This window comes from Notechis scutatus, chromosome 1 (assembly GCF_049901735.1).
Source record: "Notechis scutatus isolate UNSWTSFEM ecotype Mainland chromosome 1, rNotScu1.2, whole genome shotgun sequence".
In the NCBI taxonomy this organism is placed as follows: Eukaryota; Metazoa; Chordata; class Lepidosauria; order Squamata; family Elapidae; genus Notechis; species Notechis scutatus.
In genome coordinates this window covers 243,829,142-243,847,863 of record NC_142009.1, presented here as the reverse complement: position 1 = coordinate 243,847,863, position 18,722 = coordinate 243,829,142, and the positions used below count along the sequence as shown (strand labels likewise).

At 34.5% G+C, this 18,722-nt stretch overlaps 1 protein-coding gene and 1 long non-coding RNA gene across 12 annotated transcripts in view; one reads left to right on the top strand and one right to left on the bottom strand.

Moving 5' to 3' along the window:
• SOX6 (SRY-box transcription factor 6) overlaps positions 1–18,722 on the bottom strand; it is a 487,451-nt gene that overhangs the window by 23,378 nt on the left and 445,351 nt on the right. For 7 of the 11 annotated variants that reach the window (XM_087950911.1, XM_087950909.1, XM_087950910.1 and 4 more), the window contains one exon: positions 5,359–5,467. In XM_087950911.1, the coding sequence (XP_087807037.1) occupies positions 5,359–5,467 (109 nt within the window). Of the gene's footprint in view, positions 1–5,358; positions 5,468–8,203; positions 8,330–18,722 lie in introns of all 11 variants that reach the window. The other 4 variants (XM_087950903.1, XM_087950904.1, XM_087950907.1 and 1 more) reach the window with 1 other exon arrangement.
• LOC148133301 (uncharacterized) lies at positions 233–8,209 on the top strand. Its single transcript, XR_015746653.1, has 3 exons — positions 233–380; positions 3,786–3,904; positions 6,255–8,209. It is a non-coding gene; the product is annotated as an uncharacterized LOC148133301 (long non-coding RNA).

The window sequence follows — 18,722 nt, the reverse complement described above, 5'->3', positions numbered from 1 at the left end:
GAAGTTCTTCTTTAATGACCAATCCTTTGTATATCTGCCTTGTAGTAAAAGATGGTTATCTCCTAACCCATCTCATAGCGATAGAAAGAAGCTGCCATGAGTTAGAGAGTTCAGACAAAAAATGAGGGAAATTCCCCCAACCCATCGAGGGTCAAACTAGTGACCAATCAGGATTACAGATGTGGCCACGTGACTTGAACTACATTTCCCAGGATACCTTTAACTACATTTACCATGATGCATTCCCTTAAGGGGACAGCTCATAATTCCTAAGTATCCAATTCCCATAGACTGGCTGGGACAGCACAGACATAGTGAATCCTTTACGGTAGAGCAGAGAAGAGTGTATGGAGAACAAAGGACCAAGTCACCATGGGCTGGTTTGTCAGCATTCTTTCTAGAAAAATGTCTTTGTCTTTTTCTGTCTCATGATACCTTTCCTCCCCTCGCTCTCTTGTTCGCTCTTCTAACTGTCATAGCAACTCTCCTAAATATTTATCTGTGACAGACACTGGTTACAAGAGACATTCTTTCCTCTGTATTTTATGAAACACTGTCACAGAAGTGGGGAGGGGGTTTGCTTTGTCATCCATGTACTTTCTGCTGCTTACCGCTCATCAAAGGAGGGCGTTAAACTATTTACCTCACAATTTTGGCTTTTTCTGATGGGCTGCCACAATTGATTGGTTTGCATAGAACTCAGAGATTCTTTCACACACTTCCCCCCCTCTTTTCTTTTCCTTTTTTTTCTGATAGACTTTTCAGAAACCTTTTTTGCTTTTCAAGGCGAAATGCTTTTGTTTTTCTTTTACAAGTTGAAGGCTGTTCACATTCTGACTGCAACTGTGCCTTTTGTTACTTGAGTATGACACTTTTCATTGTTACGCCTGCAAATTCAAGTTTACTCATAAACTGAGCAGGAAATGGAACTTAACTTGAACTGGTTCTTTTCCCGTTCCTCACAATGAACCAATGTTAAATGATACCAGCTTTCTGGCCATATGACCATGTGGCATTTCTTTTCTTTTTTTCATTGTAAAGTTTTGATATATAGGGGACTTTAAGTAACTAATATTTTCAAATGGAAAATAAAATATTTTTTCTTCCTGCTGGGCAACAGACCTGAAAAAAACTAAATAATGCTCTGAGTACGTCAGCAGAATCTGATGGGAATAGTGAAGAGTGCATGGCAACTGGAAAAGAGCTTCTAAATTGGTTTAGCTGTCCTGCCAATAAAAGCATTTTATTGCCACAAAAATAAGATTCATGAAAAGAATATAGATTTATCTCCTAGTATATATATGAAATTGGAAGTACCTTCTTTTTTTAAAAAAAACCTTGGTCTAAGAATCTGTACAATAAAAGTCAGCACACACTCCCCATAATTGTTATTAGATTACAGTGTGGTACAAATGGTACAAATGAGAAGCCAGCAAGGAAAAATATTTGGCTTTCCCCCTTCAAAGGCGAATAGAAGATTGTATAGAAAAATCAGAAGCAAGAGTTTCAGATCTCTGTTTAGGTATTGCCTTCACTTGTTCAATCCAACACTGGAGAAGCAGTGAGGCACTGATAACTTACCTGAAGAGGTGATCTCTAGGCTAAGAACAAAACATCTACAGCAGGGAGCCTTTTATACGTGCAAAACTTTCATATGAATTACAAGACTTTAGAATCAAAATTCCAGCTGTTGTGGAAATAATTACATGCATTGCTATAGACAACTGGATATGTTTATGGGGCTCCATCCAAGAATTTGAATATATAAACATCTATAGTGTTGAGAAAACTTCATGGAATGTCCATGTCCATTCCAGAGATATTTTGCTTTTTAAAAGATCTACCCCCCAAAAAAATCTAATCAATTTGCATTCAGTCACACATGCCCTCATCATCTCACAATTGGACTACTGTGACGTGCTCTTTATGGGGCTACCCTTGAAGACCATACAAAAGCCACAACTAGTGCAGAATGTAGCCATGCAAACTGTTCTAGGGTCTCCTAGGATGTCCCATGTAACGACGCTCTGTATGACATGGGTCCAAGCTACCTGAGGAACCATCTCATTCCAATGAGATTGTTCCACTCCTCTCATTCCAGTAGAAATGGGGATCCTTCAGACTCCATCGGTCAAGACATTCTGGCTGTTGGGGTCCAGGGAAAGGTCCTTTTCTGCCATGGCTCCTGCCCTTTGGAACAGACAGATGCACATCCACCCTTTTTGGCCTATCCAAAGAGCCTCAAAATCTGGCTCTGCTGATTGGTCTGGCACTCTGATGGGGACATTTCATGCTGGAGATAATTCATGCATTAGGAAGAAGATCCCACCTTCACCCTATTTTATTCTTGTTCTTGTTCCTTTTGCTTTTATGATGTTGTAGTCTGTCCGGAATCCCCTGACAGTGTGATAGGTGGCATAAAAATTTAATAAATAAATAAATACATACATACATTTTTGCTGGAAAATAAAAGTTGTTGATCAAAATTCTACTTTGGTCTTCTTTCTTATGTTAAGAGTTTGTTAGCAAGAGACATATGATGTAAAATAGAGCAAGCCATCTAATAAAGGAGTATGTAATATATATTGCATTAATGGGGATCATTTAAATCTTCTGTATGTTTTTGTGAAACTCATTCAGCTATCTTAGATTGCATTTTAGCATACAGTTTTTCAGATATATGTATCACTATAAAAGAAAAGATTTAGAAGCCCAGATCCAAAGGATCCAGTTAGACTCCAGACAGCTCTGACAGAAGTTTTCTTAATTTGGACAGACATATCAGTGAACATATCAGAGATCTATAATAACGAAGCCATGATAGAGTAGAGCCTAAGTTCTTCTCTCCCATGTCAAGACCCTCAAATGGCCCATGGCATTGTAAAAGCAAATAGACTTCTCAGTTCTGACACAGATGTGAATCCAACTGGACACAATAAAAATACATTTATGCATTCAATGCCATGGTAGCCATGGAGGTAACTGAATTCATTGGACTGAGTGGAATTCTTCATCATCTGGGTGCTTCCAAAATAATACTCTAGTAAGTACCTAAAATACCTTCATATGTTACACAATGTACTTGTTAGCACAATTAGTAATATTCTGAATAAACTGTGTCTGTGCATAAGATGTCTTCCGAGATAGCTACATAATAATATTAAACAAAACATTGAGTGATATGATCTTTCTGATAATTTTATGTTTTATATGCACTTTAATACCTATTTTTCTTTCCTAGACAGCTACCTACAACATCTCAAAGTTTGGGGGAAGGGGTTTATTTTTTACTTTTTATTTGTATACCACTTTTATTATTTTAACAAATAATTCAAAGTGGTGAACATATCCAACACACTTTCCTCCTATTTTCCCCACAATAACTCTGTGAGATTAGTTGGCCTGAGACAGAGTGATTGGCTCAAGGTCACCCAACTGGCTTTCATGGCTAAGATGGGACTTGAACTCAGAGTCTCTTGCTTTCTAGTCTGGTGCCTTAACCACTAGATCAAACTGGCTCTCTTCTCAAAGCTCAGTATATCTTCATATTTTTTACGAAGAAATTTGCTATTTATTTTTACAAATAACCTTTTATCCAGAACTATTTATGAATTCAGAAAAAAGCAATAGGATGCAAATTTTATCCCACCTTCAAAAGCAAAGGGATTCTTTCTTAAGCTGGTGTGAATTGAAACTATTTAAATTTCTAGATATAGGATGTTGTGTTGGACTGATCCAAGACTTGCCAAAATGAATAACAATATGGTTTCTGCCTGTCTCCACAGAGAAGCTGACCCATAGCAATTGAACTGTATTTCTATACAGCTTCTGCTGTATTTGAAGAAGATACACTATAAAGAATGTCCTCCAGTGAAATGGAATGTCCATACTCTCAATAGTAATGGTGAGAACATAATCTTCCTACCTTTTCATATGTTATAAGTGAAGGATGAGAGAAAAGAAAATAATAAATCAAGAGAAACCCCAATTTATGTTTTACTTTATCAGTAAGTTTAAATCTTTTTCCTCAATAATATTTTGCCATGTCAAAACAAAATAAAAGGATGAGGTGAGAGTATTTCATTATTGTTCTCTGTATTATTTTCTTATTATTCTGTAAACTTCAATAACAGTAAGAGTTTAAGAAATCAAAATTAAGTACTTCTACTGACATAGAAATTTATCCTAAAATATGATTGACATGGTCATTTATAAACAGTATTTCCAATAGAGCTGTCAACCAACTAAAGGCTTTTAGTTGATTAATGGCAATGTCTTTAACTGATCAATCAAATAGCTAATTTAAATATACGCTATGGTGCAGAGTCTTTAATTACTGAAATCAATGGGAAGGTTTCTATTCATATATCCAGAACTGGAGCTATAAACCAGTGAAAGTAACATTTTCACAAAAAAGTTATGTACATCTAATCAATTAGTTATCAACATTCTTATATTTCATCTGAAGATTAAAACTTCATTGTAATTAATTTTGCGGTCAATTAATGGATTGAATAATTTACCTCGTAATTTTCTTTTCTTCATTACTGTAATTAAAATGTATGTTAAAAAGTGCAGTGATATCTATTCAGATGACCTCACTAATACTTACTAATGTACTACTCTAAATTAAGAGCATTGTAGCAGTTGAACCAATTACACAGAAAATGATTGGTTCCTTTTACCAAATGTACTGAAGTGAAATTGGGGTTTATCAGGGATGCTTCAGTCTGGACTTCTGCCCAAAGTAGGGAGTTGAATTCAATTATCTCAAAGGGCCCTTCCAACCTTGGAATTCTATGAAACGTTGACTTCCACAGCAAAGTGATCTTTTGTAGTCTCTAGCTATATCATTCAACTCAATATTATTATTTCTTTACAGTTATTCACATGTAGAACAATAGATGAAGACAATCTCCCAAAACATCTGGCGGCGACAGATGATTATATTCCCCGTATCTTAAACAAAAGGACCTTCTCACAGTAAATATTCATCCACTAGAGCACAATAAGAAAAAAGAAACTCATAGTCATGTATTTTATTTGCTTATAAAATCTGATTATATCACTCTACTCAACAGCAATTTTAAGTCGATATGGATCAGCACAGATAACATATGAATTGAACCTAGGATAGCTTGGTAAGAACAGTTGCAGTAGCCTCCTAGTAATAATCAGAAAGTGCATTTTGTGTGATAACTTTTTAAAATCAGACTTTAGGCTTGCACACAACACAGGAAACTATGCTTCAAATATAGACAGAGGGGATTAGCTACAGTAATATTTAAGATATTCAACCTTAAAGTGATGAAAGAAAACAGTGCTCATCAGTTCAATCCATTTGTTTCAATAACTCACCCTCTGCATCTTCTGGCCTTGTAAGATCAATAACTCCTGGACCTAGCTTTCCATCTTCACTGGGTTTCCCTGATAGCTGTGGGCCTAAATTCTCAAAGCGTGTTCTTTCCTGCCAAAGAAAAAGGACAAAATTCAGCTTTTTTTAAAAAAAAATGTGTTCAATATGTTTAATTTCCAGTGATTTCTTGATCTCTGATTCAGCATGCATCTTGTCAAATTATAAAGTTAAGTATTTTGTACTACTTTCTTATTGTCTAACTGCAGTACTGCAGGCTACTTCTGCTGACTGCTAGCTGACTGCAGTTTGGCAGTTCAAGTCCCACTGGCTCAAGGTTGACTCAGCCTTCCATCCTTCCAAGGTCGGTATAATGAGGACGCAAATTTATGGGGGCAATATGTTGACTCTGTAAACTGCTTAGAGAGGTACTAGGTATGTAGAGAGGTAAAGTACTATAAAGTGGTATGTAAGTCTAGGTGCTATTGCTATTGCTAATAGTCTCATCTAAATTCTTGAATTGTTAGGAGCCCTTCTGTGGAGGAAAAAATGCCCTTATTTTTGGAAGACATCTTTATAGGAGGGATCATGACACATACTATTAAAGGTGGAGCTTTGATTACATGTTGGCATTCATTATCTTGACTTCTTTGCCCCTCTCCTAGCAGACATTCCTGTAACATTGGATTCATCCCTCTGAATTTTAAAATTCTGCTAAAAGGAAAAAATAAATAACTATTGCTAGATAATGAAAGGGTAGTTTCCAACAACCCATTCAGTTCAAATGAGTGCAGGATAGGGAAGTATTATTGCAATTTAGACAGGATTAAAATTGAAATTTCAGAAATCGATGCCAAGCAACAAAGAATAATTGACTTTTTCTAAATGACTTGCATTTCAGAAATACTAAAGTTCAGGACTTGGAGAGGACTTTCTATTAAAATTTGCTACTAATTCAGTGGAAAAAAAATAACCAGCAGCACAATCAACATCCTAGTCCTAGAGATCTGAATTTGCAGAGGCACCCTTGAGAAATACAAGCATGAATTTTATGCAAGAGGATTTCAAAGACAAGTATTTCAAAAAAGGAATATTAGATGACAGAAATAGTACTATTATTTTGCCTAGGAATTTGAGGTAAACCTCTATGGGATTTTTTTAAAAAAAGACTACGAAGAAAAAGAGATGACAGTATTTCTTCCTTGAAAAGCATAAAATTTGAGTGCTGAAAATATATATGGTAAAACTGCATCACTAAAAACAATAATCAATATATAGGTTGATGTCAACCAGGGTTTCCTTATACCAGAGGGCAAAAACTCAACAATCATATGGCAACATTATATTTTCTCACTTTTTGTAACTGACTGTTACATATTGCTTTCATGCAAAAACACAGTAGGGTTTTCTTATGCCCTTGTGGTACTTCTCAATTCTGAGCATAGCATTGTGTTTGAATGTCACATCATCACAGACATGAAATATCAGTTTTTGGTCTTGATTACAGGGTATATTTGTTAAATCTCATATATTACATAGCAAAACAGTGCTGATTGCTCTTCTTTCTGTTGTATGGTGGGCTAATATTGGATTGGACATCTTAGATCAGGGATCTTCAAACTTGACAATAATTCCTCCTCCAGTCATGTTAGCTCAGGAATTCTGGGAGTTGAAGTCCACAAGTCTTAAACTTGCCAAGTTTGAAGACCCTTGTCTTAGATACTGGAAAGAAAACAGTTAAGTTTTCATATGCACAAAAAATCCTAAGCAGCTTGATGTTGCTGTTAAAAAATCAAGAACACACTTAACTTCCAGAACACCAGAATCATTTGCTCAACATTTATTATACTGTTTATTAATAAGTGCTCCATAATCAATTTGTAGGACATTGGTAGATTAGTAAACAAATATTTTTATCATCATCATCCCACCTTTTTCTATATATAACTCAAGATGGCAAACATAGCCAATCCTTTTGCCTTCTACTTTTCCACAACAACAACAACCCTGTGAGATGTGTTGGGTTAAGGGATAGTGACTGGCCCAAAGTCCTCAGTCAGCTTTCATGTATAAGGCAAGATTAGAACTCACAGTTTTCTGGTTTCTAGCCTAGCACCTTAACCACTACACCAAACTGATGTATTTGTTCATTCTTTCTCTCTTTCCACCTACTAGATATAAGAAGGGTTTTGTTGGATTACATCAAAGTCAAAGCAATTAGATAGTACAAGGAAAGAACAACTTCTTAATTGGTCTCATATGTGAATACAAAGTTGGACCATCATGCTAATTTTAAGAGTGGAGAATGTGGTCTGAACAAGGTTGCCCTTCCGGTAACCTAGAACTAACTTTACTTCTAGTTTAATATGAACATTTAGTGGAAACTAGTATCATTATAATGAACAATAGGTGTCACACAGCCTGGCCTTCCAGCATCTAGCAACATGCTGTATCTGTGCCTTAAGCTGAACTTCAGGAACCCATCCTTTTGCACTGGCCACAACAGCACCTAGTCTGTAAGTATGCGGCCTCAATGGTAGAACAGGGCATGAGGCATCATGCAGAGTTGCTCATAGCTCATCCTGACAAGGGTTACCTGAATCTGTGCATGTTCCAAGAAAAGCAACTGCTGGCTGAAAAAGAGTGCTCTTTTTCAGCACTCATATCTAATCACAGTTTCACCAAGTCTGCCAAAATTTGTGGTTCACACAGGTAGTATCCCATGGTTTCTGCTCTCCTCAGCCGAAGCAGAAACCCTGCATTGTTATACGCATATTCCATTTCAAAGTACAAATCAGATTATTGACCAGCAAAGCAATGATTACAACCCAATGGCTTTAAAAGTACTACCTCTATTCTCTCTCCACCAGTTCTCCAGAGAGTCTTTTTATTTTTCGGGGGTACACTGCATCCTTTCAGGACCACTGAAGCCTTTTTTATATCTTCCATGAAGAAAGGAAGATAATTATCCCTTATCTGTTTCAAAAAGAAAAAAAGAAAGGGGAATGGGTGATAAATTCCCAATATATTAGGAACAGCCTTGGTTTTCTCTTTCTCTGCCTATTTCTATACTTCTGCAAGAATTCAGCCAAGAATTCGTCACTTTAAAACTCTATTTGTTTTTTCTACAATGGGGCAATCTAATACTAAACACCTTGCCAATCAATAAATGCTAGCATTGTCCAGGATAAATTGCATTTACATTACTTCCAGTTTGACTGACCAGGTGATTTTATTAGCCTGGCATGGATGAGTCTTTGACAATCTGGGAGCAGGAGGTTTTCTAATAAGAAAGCCCAGAGCAACTGACATGCAACCCTGTTTGATCAAGTGTCCCAACTTACTTTTGTTGCTTATTCCTCAGAGAGTTTGGATTCCCTATGCACACTCAAAATCACATCAATGCAATCTCATTTTGCATCCCCTCTATTTATCTATTCTCCCATTTACGATCCAAGAGTCTTAAACTTGCCCTACCGAAACGGGAATCTTTCCATAAAATGTCTTAACAGGATACCTGAGTTTTTCCTGGTAAAAGAACTTTAGTTTGATTAAAATGAAGAAAAAGAAAAATGCATTCTACTTTAAAAAAGAAATCAACAGAACTTTCTCTGTATGCATATTTGAAATATCTTTCTAGTCATTCATTCTCTTTGATTCTCTCCAGAAAATATTCTGTGTAAAAAAAGAAAGTTTTTGAAAGAATATCAATATTTTGACATTCAGAAAGGAAAGGAAAAATTACATGATAAAGCACAGAACTATAAGGAAGAGAAACTTGTATGATAATAACTAAAAGTATCAAGGTATATTTATGTGCCATTTTTGAAGGGGAAATTGAGAGCTACAATAATTCTGTCTGTATTTTTAATTTTGTAGATGCCAGTATTCATTTTTCCACTTAAAACAATAGAAGCTATTTTACAGCTTTTCTGTTTTATAGAAAAAATAAAAAGTAAAAATGATTTCAATAGAAGTATTAGTGGTCTGTACAAATATATGTGAATATATGAGGAGAGATAGTTTAGGTAAACAATAGCATTTTAAACTATATTAAGCAAATTATTTTAAATGAACACAGCTAGCAGACTATCCACCTACATATCAAATATATCTTACCAAAAACGTATTTATTGTATTGTCCTGACTGATTCTATATTACATTCTAAGTGTGTAAGGCCATAAAAATAAATATATAAAAGTAAAGTAAAATGTCCTGGTTTATATAAAGGTACACAAAATATAACATAGCTTCCAACATCATGTGTTTTGTAGAAGTCATATTTCATACACATGTAACTCTACTGTGTATACTATGGACTTATTTTTGCTCATTATAAATTCTCAAAGCTCTGAGCATGTTCTCTGAGTGAAAAAAAGACATTCTATGAAAGTTCCACAGACAAAGGGCTCATAGAACTGAATTTAACTAGAACATGATTATTTGGAAACTAAGAGAATTAAAGCTTGTAGAGTTTACAATCTCTTTCAAATTATAAACAAGATTCTGAACTGATGAGTATTTGGTGTTTTCTGAGCTTGATTGTTTTCTTGTAGACGTTTCATTACACAAACTAAGTAGACTGCTAGACTGATGGTGTTACCTAGTCTAGATCAGTGGTTATTAACCTGGGCAATATCGCCCCCCAGGGGGAGATTTCGTTTTTCAGGGGGGCGATGGAACGAAAAGGGGCAATGCGGGGGCGAAGGAAGGGAAGGGGGGTGATATGGGGCAATGGAGTGAGAAGTTTGGGGGACACTTTTGAGACTTTTTTCGTACAGTGAACAGCTGTACATCTGTCGTACAAAAACATCAGATCGCTCGCTATTAGTGAGTTGAACTGTGTTTTAAAATGTTCTGTAAAAATTTTCTTTGTGTCTTGTTAACCCTTTTTACAGTGTGCATGAATATATATTTTCCTCGAATCTTAATTTAGTTTCAGAGTTTTCGTCTTGAAATTCTTAGTTCCTGCAATGCGGTTTGTTCTTATGCCCTTTTTATATGTCTTTTTGCATCTTAAAATTCACTTGTAATTAAATCATGAAATGTTACTGTTTTTTTTCGGGCATTTCATTTTCTTGCAATTGAATTTTGTTTTCAGTAGTCGTTGCATTTAAGTGTGTTGAATAAATAAGATAATAATGAAATACTTGTATCACGAAGTTTGGGAGTAAAGTGATGGGTAGCATCAGAATTTTTCACACAGTTGAGATATGGGAAAAAGACTGGAAGTATTATTTGCATCGATATGTCCTGATGACAATTTTAAAGAAAACAAAAAACGTGTTTGCATAAATTGAAGAATTATTTCCCTGTGTTGTGATTGAGAGGTTATGTTGGGGGAGGAGGGCGATGATAACTTCCTCAATGGCTCAAGGGGGCGATTATTTCAAAAAGGTTAAGAACCACTGGTCTAGATAATGAATGTCTGCAAGAAAATAATCAAGCTCAAAGAGCACCAAGGACCCCTCATTTCAATCCTGAGCTACAAATATTCTTCTTTATTGGTTCTACATATGGGCACCAAACACTTGAGAAAGCATGTAAATGGGGAGGGGGGATGCCCACTTCTACCTGTAGCACTGATGATGTTAGCTAGTTTGGGTAGTGAAATGTCTGCAAACTCAGAGAGCACGTTTCAACCCTGAGCTACAAACATTCTCCTTTATTAAGAGTCTGAAAAATAGGAATTGTTACTGCTGAAGTGGGCTGATAGCAAATTTGTTTTGCTAAGAAAAGAAACTTCCTTTTCCATTCAGTGGCATGATTAGGCACTTATTATGCATTATCAGGCACAAGCACGTAGGCAGTATAAAACTTATGAGGGGGGGAATTTTGCTTTGCTGTGTTCTAAGACTCTTGATTAAGTGCTTTGAAATGATGATATATGGGCTAGGTGTTGCATAGTAAAAAAAGATATTTAAATGATAACCACCACCACCCTTAGTGAGCATTGATGAATGATAAATGTTCCAGACTACAAAGCTGAGTGATATATTCATATGTTATCACAGTCAATGATGGAGCAACTTAGTAGTGACAGATGGATTATGAGATTATTATCCCCCTGATTTTCAGTCACCAAATTACTCAACTCCTCAAACATTTTTTTTTTAACTTTGCATTCCATTAATAACTTTGTTTATATTTCTGTGCTGGGAATGATCAATGTTGTTGTCTGAGTTAAAGGAGACTAGGAACTAAGGAAGCAACTAAGAAAGCAAAAGAAAAGTGCTCATCCATTGAAGCATGGGAGGAAAACTGCTAATAACTTCAGAACAAATATAAAATTGTGATTTTGGGGAAGAAAAGTAATGATAACAGTAAGTAGACAATAATGGTTTTTCTCTTTATTTAGGTAAAAGTTGAATTTTTGATATGCACAGTATATTGTCATAAAATTTTATATACTACTATTCTACATGCTATACTGTTTTATACAGTTATTGGCTATTCTATAATAATCCAAGCGTCAGCAGTAAAATTTCTCCTAAATTTAAGTGTTATTTATTCATTGCCACATAACAATACTTTTTGACATAAAAAGTATTCTGTTTATAAATGTAATTTTACAACCGCTGCATCCAGGCCCTGTGGTAAATTAATGACATTTTTATTATTTTATAGTGTCCTTAAAGTTTTACTGATGACTCCATCAAAAAGGAGTCATAAAGACCATAAAACAAACTGATACACTTAGATCGGTCGAGCAGGAATTCATGCCATATAGTTGTACTAAATGGCCTACCATAAATGACATTTATGCCATCTTTAAGCATGTGAGAACACTTGGACAAGTTCAACAAAATTGTTTCAGTAATTGTGTACTTAAATAACAGTTTACTTGCCAGCAAGCAAAGACTGTGTGCGTGTGTGTTTCAAACCCTGTGAAAGATGACTGATTGCACCCATCTCTTGAAAAACAATATAAGAAATGTAATAATACACCAGGCAACCCTCCCTTTTAGATTACCATGACTAATCACACTATAACCATTGCCAAATTATTTCAACATGTTTTTTTTTCCTTTTCACATCTGACATATATGCAAAGGCTAAAGTGGAAAATGGCATACACGCGAATCATTGTGTGAAAGACCTTTCTTCTTCCCCCTAATCTTTACAAACAAATACATTTTGCTGAAGTAGGCATAGTTGGACAATGATGTAATCCCCTTTATTTCAAGACTTTAGCCTAGTAGTTACCAACATTTATTTAAACAACCAGTTTTGAGATCCTTAATAATGTGGGTCATATACAGAAGCCACAAAGTAAATGCCTTTGGGAATGTTATGCACTTTGTGGACAATATTCTAGTTGCAAAATGTGCCAAAAATTCCAGCATGTTGTCTTTATACACATGGACACTCATACACACGCAACATATTAAAGCTAAATTATTCTACATTATGCACTTAAAAACACATCTGAAGTTTGGTTTTTTGCTTGTACTTCTATTTCAGCCCAGAGAGAATCAACAAACATAAAAAAAATCCACTTCAAAAAAATACTGAGGGAAGAATTTCTAGAAAAGGGAGTACTTAACAACCTTCATACAATTTAATTATACTGGTTGTTTTACTCTCTGTGTGTCTCACTCTTTACTACTTAAAATGTGAGCATAAATTCTTCTGTTTTTAAAATCTTAAATAGTTGTATATAATTACAGTAATAATAAATCTAATAATAATACTTTAAGCCACAGTTTACCTCAGAGCTTGGTATTCATTGCCATGTATCATAAAGGGGACTTGAATTGCCCAAATAAGGTAAATACATGTTCTATTAGAAGAAATCAGGATATAAACAAAATGAATAAATTAATCAAAATTATCTATAGCCTGTGATCATCTTCCTTACCATTATAAAATGCAATAAATTCCACCACAGTCAGCACAAACTGAAATTCTAATAGGTCAAATTTTGTCATTTAAAAATAATTTTGTAGTCAAAGTCCAAATTTTGTGTTTTTTATTATTATTATTATTATTATTATTATTATTATTATTATTATTATTATTATTATTATTATTATTATTATGTTTAACCAGCAGTGAAAACTGCAAGAAATATGGCCAGCTTTATTTTTCACTGTGATATTTTTCATTTGTTCATTTGTTTTAGAGTAAGGGCCAACATTGGTGTGTTTACTCTGTTTCCAGAGATTCATACACCTAATTTTTATCTTGGGGGACACAAAATAATTTTAGCTGCAAAAAGTGGTCAGTTTGTATCTATGACTTCATTTTGAAAATTTTTGTTGAAATTTATTTGTCATATACCTTACTGCTACACCAACCAACTTTGTTGCCGTTTTGGATTTTTATTTTTATTCTTTTGCTTATGTTTATCCATTGAATATATTTAGACTGATTTTACTTGTTTTGAGTGTAAGCTAAAGTGCCACTGAACTTTAATGAATAAAGCCAAACATACAAAAACAGTCAGAACTGGTATCTTTGGTGATCATAATTCCATTTTCTTTAGTGGCACTGTATCTGCAAAATTCCAATAACAATAGCTGTATTCATATGATACACTGAATCACAAACAAGTGCATCACAGTTTAGCCTACCAGGTTGTATAGACCCTGCCAGTGTAGTTAGTATATGATTTAACATATTATGTGAACACAGAAAATTGTAGCATATAACATGAATACAGAAAATTGAATTAACTGAATAGACTTTGCTTAAGTTAACCATGAATAGGCACACTGTGCAAAACAAAACCCCCAATATTTAGAGTATCTATAGATTTCCTCTGCAACTTCTCACCCTATTTTAAAGGTTTCCTCCAAAAAGATTTTTAAAAATGCAAGAAAAGGAGAGGATTTTCCCCACTTCCACAAAGTGTCATCCTATATCCAATCCATTATTTAACAACAGTAGAGTGTTGGGTGTATATAAAAGAGAAGTGATATCATTTTAAACCTAAAGACTACTTTGCTTGGCCAAGAATTAAACTGAGGATGAGAAGAAAAGCCAAGGAGCTGAGAAGGGATAATAGATATTACTTTTGGAAACAAAGTAGAAAAACTTCATATGGTTCTCCTTTGTGTCTGATCTCTATTTAAACCCATCTTTGCAATGCATAGATTCAGAATTACTGCCACACAAGGAACTGTTCCTAAATTATAGACCTGTTCCTAGTATTTTTACAGACTATAGTACTCATTGACAATGCTTCCCCATCTTCCCCTCATTGGATGTCTCTGTTCATCTGGTTTTAATATAGTCTTAACCAATTGCAAGGTTATTTATAGAATTTGTAGCTCCCCAGTAGTTAGAGTTATGAAGCATTCAGTCTTAAGCATATCCAGTTGTGTGGTAACCCAACTACTGCTTTAATGTGGTTTCCATCTTTTTATTTATGCACCAACACATGATCCATGTCACTATGCAAACAGTTTGGGATTAACCCTTTCTTTCAATGGAAGATGCAAATCATTTTATACAGTTCACCTAGAGGTCCACACAGATTAATATTTACAAAGAGTAATACTTTTCAGCCTTCTGGTTAGATTCAGTTAGATTAGCAAACAGAATCTAACATTTTGAAAATGAAAGTCTGAAGCCAAGTCAAATAACCCCCTAGCAAATGAAAGGAAATAGGTTGTTTATGAAATGTGCTATTTTATGCTTAATGAGGCCAAAAAAATCCTGGATTAGAAATAGATCAGATAATTATAGCTACATTTGGTGTTTAATTACATCTTATTTGATTTTTCATGTGTAAGGACAGAAAACCTTTTCTACTGTCCTTTTTTTTCCTTCAAAGCCATTCTTAAGACTGAAGATTCACTTCATGTGATAGGATCTGCACCACTGCCAATGTCATTGAATTAAATAATCTAATAATGGATTATGTAGGACAATAGTGCTAGACAGTAATGCTAAAGTCATAGGCAGTCATAATTTCATAATAAGCATTTAATCTGATAGCGAGGATCCCATGGGCCTAATGCAGAGATCTTCAATTAAAATTACTGCCATAATAGCTATCATTTAAAGTAACAGTCTCATCTTACATTTTGGAGTATTGTATTTTAAGATTTAAGTATTCTTGGAACTTCCGGTTTGTCGGCTTCGCTAGCGGCAGGGATTTGTGATCCTGCGCGATCCCTGCCGCGCTAACCGCTTTGGTGCCTCCGATCCACGGATCTGGAGGCTAAGGCTGCCACGAAGAGGCAGCTGAAGATAGGGGGAGCTGGTGAGGGGTTTGGGGGTGTTGCAGACCCCCTTCCCAGCTGGCAAAACCCCCCTCTCCCAAGACAGTCGAGCAGCGGTCTGTAATGGGCGCCTCAAAGAAGCCGGCAGCTGGGTAAGACTGAGCAGGAGGAAGAAAGGAGAAAGTTGTTAAGAGAAAGTTTTTGTGGCTGACCCAGGATTTTAAGAGGCGTTTAATCCTGAGAACTATGGTTTTCTGAACAATACTTCGTTTCCAGAGGAGGATTTTAAGCGGCAAAATTGAGTGCTGAAAGGGAAAGTTCACTCTCCTTCCTTATGGAATCAACAAATGGCCATTGAGAAACCTGTTGTTTTTTTATAAAAGGTAAAAACTTGGCTTCTTGTTATAAGTGGGAAGGAAGAGGACAAAAAAATATATATACATATTAAGATTTTGTTGGAGGAGATGCCTTGAAGATCTTGAGACCAGAAATTAATTGCAACAAGGCTTTAAAATATAGATTGGAGGTTTTTTCCTTTCCCTTTGATACCTCACCAGGAAGAGAAAGTGAGAACTTTGTGTTTTGTTTGGACTGATTGACTCTCTCTGGAATTTTGGGGAATTGCTCTAACTTTTGAAACATTTTGGTTGCTTTAAGAAGAAGAATAAAGAATGGCTTTATCTGTTGATGAACTTAGAGAATATGAAGAAAGAAAGGACGCTGTGAAAGAAGCCTTTCTCTTTTTAGAAATGGCACTTGTTAATTATCAAATACAACAACAGATGGAGGAAATGGAAGGAGAAGAAGAAGAAGAAGACGCCATCTTCAATGAATCTAAAAATTTAGTTAAGAGAGAAAGGAGAAAGAAAGGAAGGAAAATGAAGGACTTAAGATTCAAAAAAATACTTAAGAAAGGAAAAAATAAGATGCAAAACCAATTCAATGTTAATGTTACTGAGCAAAAGGAGAAAGGAATACAACAGAGAGGGGAAGCTGGAGGTAAAAAGGTTAGGTGGGATAAGAAAGGAAGGGAAAAGGGAGGGAAAAGCCACAAAGGTATAAAACAAGATGGGAAAAAAGGAATTTTTTTAGGGATAAAGGGTAATGTATAATTTCTTTAAAAAGAAGATTCTGCAAGGTACATAAGATGGTATGGTAGTATTTGTATTAGAAATAGAAAATTAGAATGTTATAAGAATTAACAAAAGACTAAAATATTGAAATGTTTAGTAATGATAGATTTTAAAATTTAATAAAAGATTAAAAGGAATGTTTAAAATATTGAGTTTAATTAAAAAGTTTAATTTACTGTTGTTTTGATCTTATTATAAACTCATTATTGTAGCATTTGTTTCTTGAAATAGACAATTGGAATGCTATAAGATTTAAAATTTAGATTTATTATTTAATTATATTAATTATTATGGACTTATTATTTTCACTCTTTAGAGGCTAGTAGGTTGAATGTACTAAGCAGAATCAGATTGGGTATTAGGTGTTATTTTAAATATTAATTTAGGGGGAGGATAGAAAGGCATCATACCTTGATCAGTGATTTCAGGAGAAATTCTTTTTTTTTACTTGCTGTAGGGAATGAGATAAATGGATAATTTGGAAAGAATGGACAAAAAATATAAATACAATGATTTAAATTAAAATGAATTAAATAAAATAGAAATAAGAAGAGTGAAAAGTGGGGAGAAGTTATATAGAAGATATAGAATGGTAAATAAGATAGGTAATGGTATATAAGATGAGCACGAATTTAATTGAAGTCCATACAAAGAGAGGTAATCTGGGGCCAAACTACTTTCTTAAAAGAAGTTTCATATTTTTGTGTTTTGTGTGTCTATGTTTTCTTTGAGAATTAATAAAACCTCGGAGGAATGTTGGATGAGAATAATGTTAAACAAGACAGAGAGGAATGAAGATGATGGTTATAAACTGGATAAATATAGAAAATTAATAATAATTAATGAAATTGAATAAGAAAAGAGAAATAATGAGAAATTTGTTAAGAGATATCTATATGGTTATATTGAAATGGTGAAAAATAGAATTATGTTGTATAAAATAATATTTTATTTGACTTGTAAAATTAATAATGGAGAGGTTTTATGTACTTAATGGTTAACGATGGTTTGTTTGTCTTTAAAATTAATAAAATTTGTTTCAAAAAAAAAAGATTTAAGTATTCTTTAAAAGATTATTTGTTGAAGTTACTTCAATACCAAGAGTTTCAACTAACTTTTTAGTACTGTCTTAATATTTTATCTTCAACTTTCTCATTCTGTATGGAAAAGGTAGGGCAAATTGAGATTTATATTATGTAGGAAAAGGAAGAGTGTTTATAGTGTGGATTGGCTCTTCTCATCCACACAGAATGAGAGGTAATTCTTCTTGTGAATTGCTGTGATGTCCCAAATATTTGTATGTTTTGCTTTCCAACAAGATCCTAATGAAGCAATCTGAAGCAGACTGTAAGTCAAATGGTAATATGAATGATGAAATATTTAGATATCTTTGAAATATTTTACATTTCAAATGATAATCTGCAAAAGATGCAACATAACAGATAAATAGATCAAGTTTTATCTCATCAAATTAACCTTGATTTTTTATTTTTTAATTAAACTTATTTGCTATCCATCTCGTGTCAAGCAACAAATTGATACAAATTTGATATAAAATATTCAGTATTTTTGGTCTGTCAGTCTTTTAGCAAACACATTATAAAAATTCAAGAGAATTTTTTCTGCATGGCATTGCACAAAGCAGGGGACAAACAATTATAAAACTATATATTAAAAACTAAACCATGTGCTTTGAGTTTCAGAAATAGATACAGTTATTAAACAAGCAGCTTGAACAATTCAAACATTGAATTCATCAGATGTTATGGCTTAGTTAGGTCCTTATTTGCCCAGTACGCTAGAATTTTTAATATGTTCCAAGAAGAGATCTTTGTTTGCTTTAAAGTAAATATGGCTGGTTTTGAACACTTTACTTGTAAAGTGTTCAAAGCCTGATCTCGGGAGAGGGAAGCTGACGCGGGGAACGAATGAGCTGTGGGTTTGCGGCAAATGCCAACTGCAAGCTTAGAAGCTACCCAACTGCGGGTGAGTGTCTCCCCCGGCTCCTTATAGATCGGCAGTGCATTTTTCAGTGGGAGGAAGGAGCGGTTAAACAGCTCGAA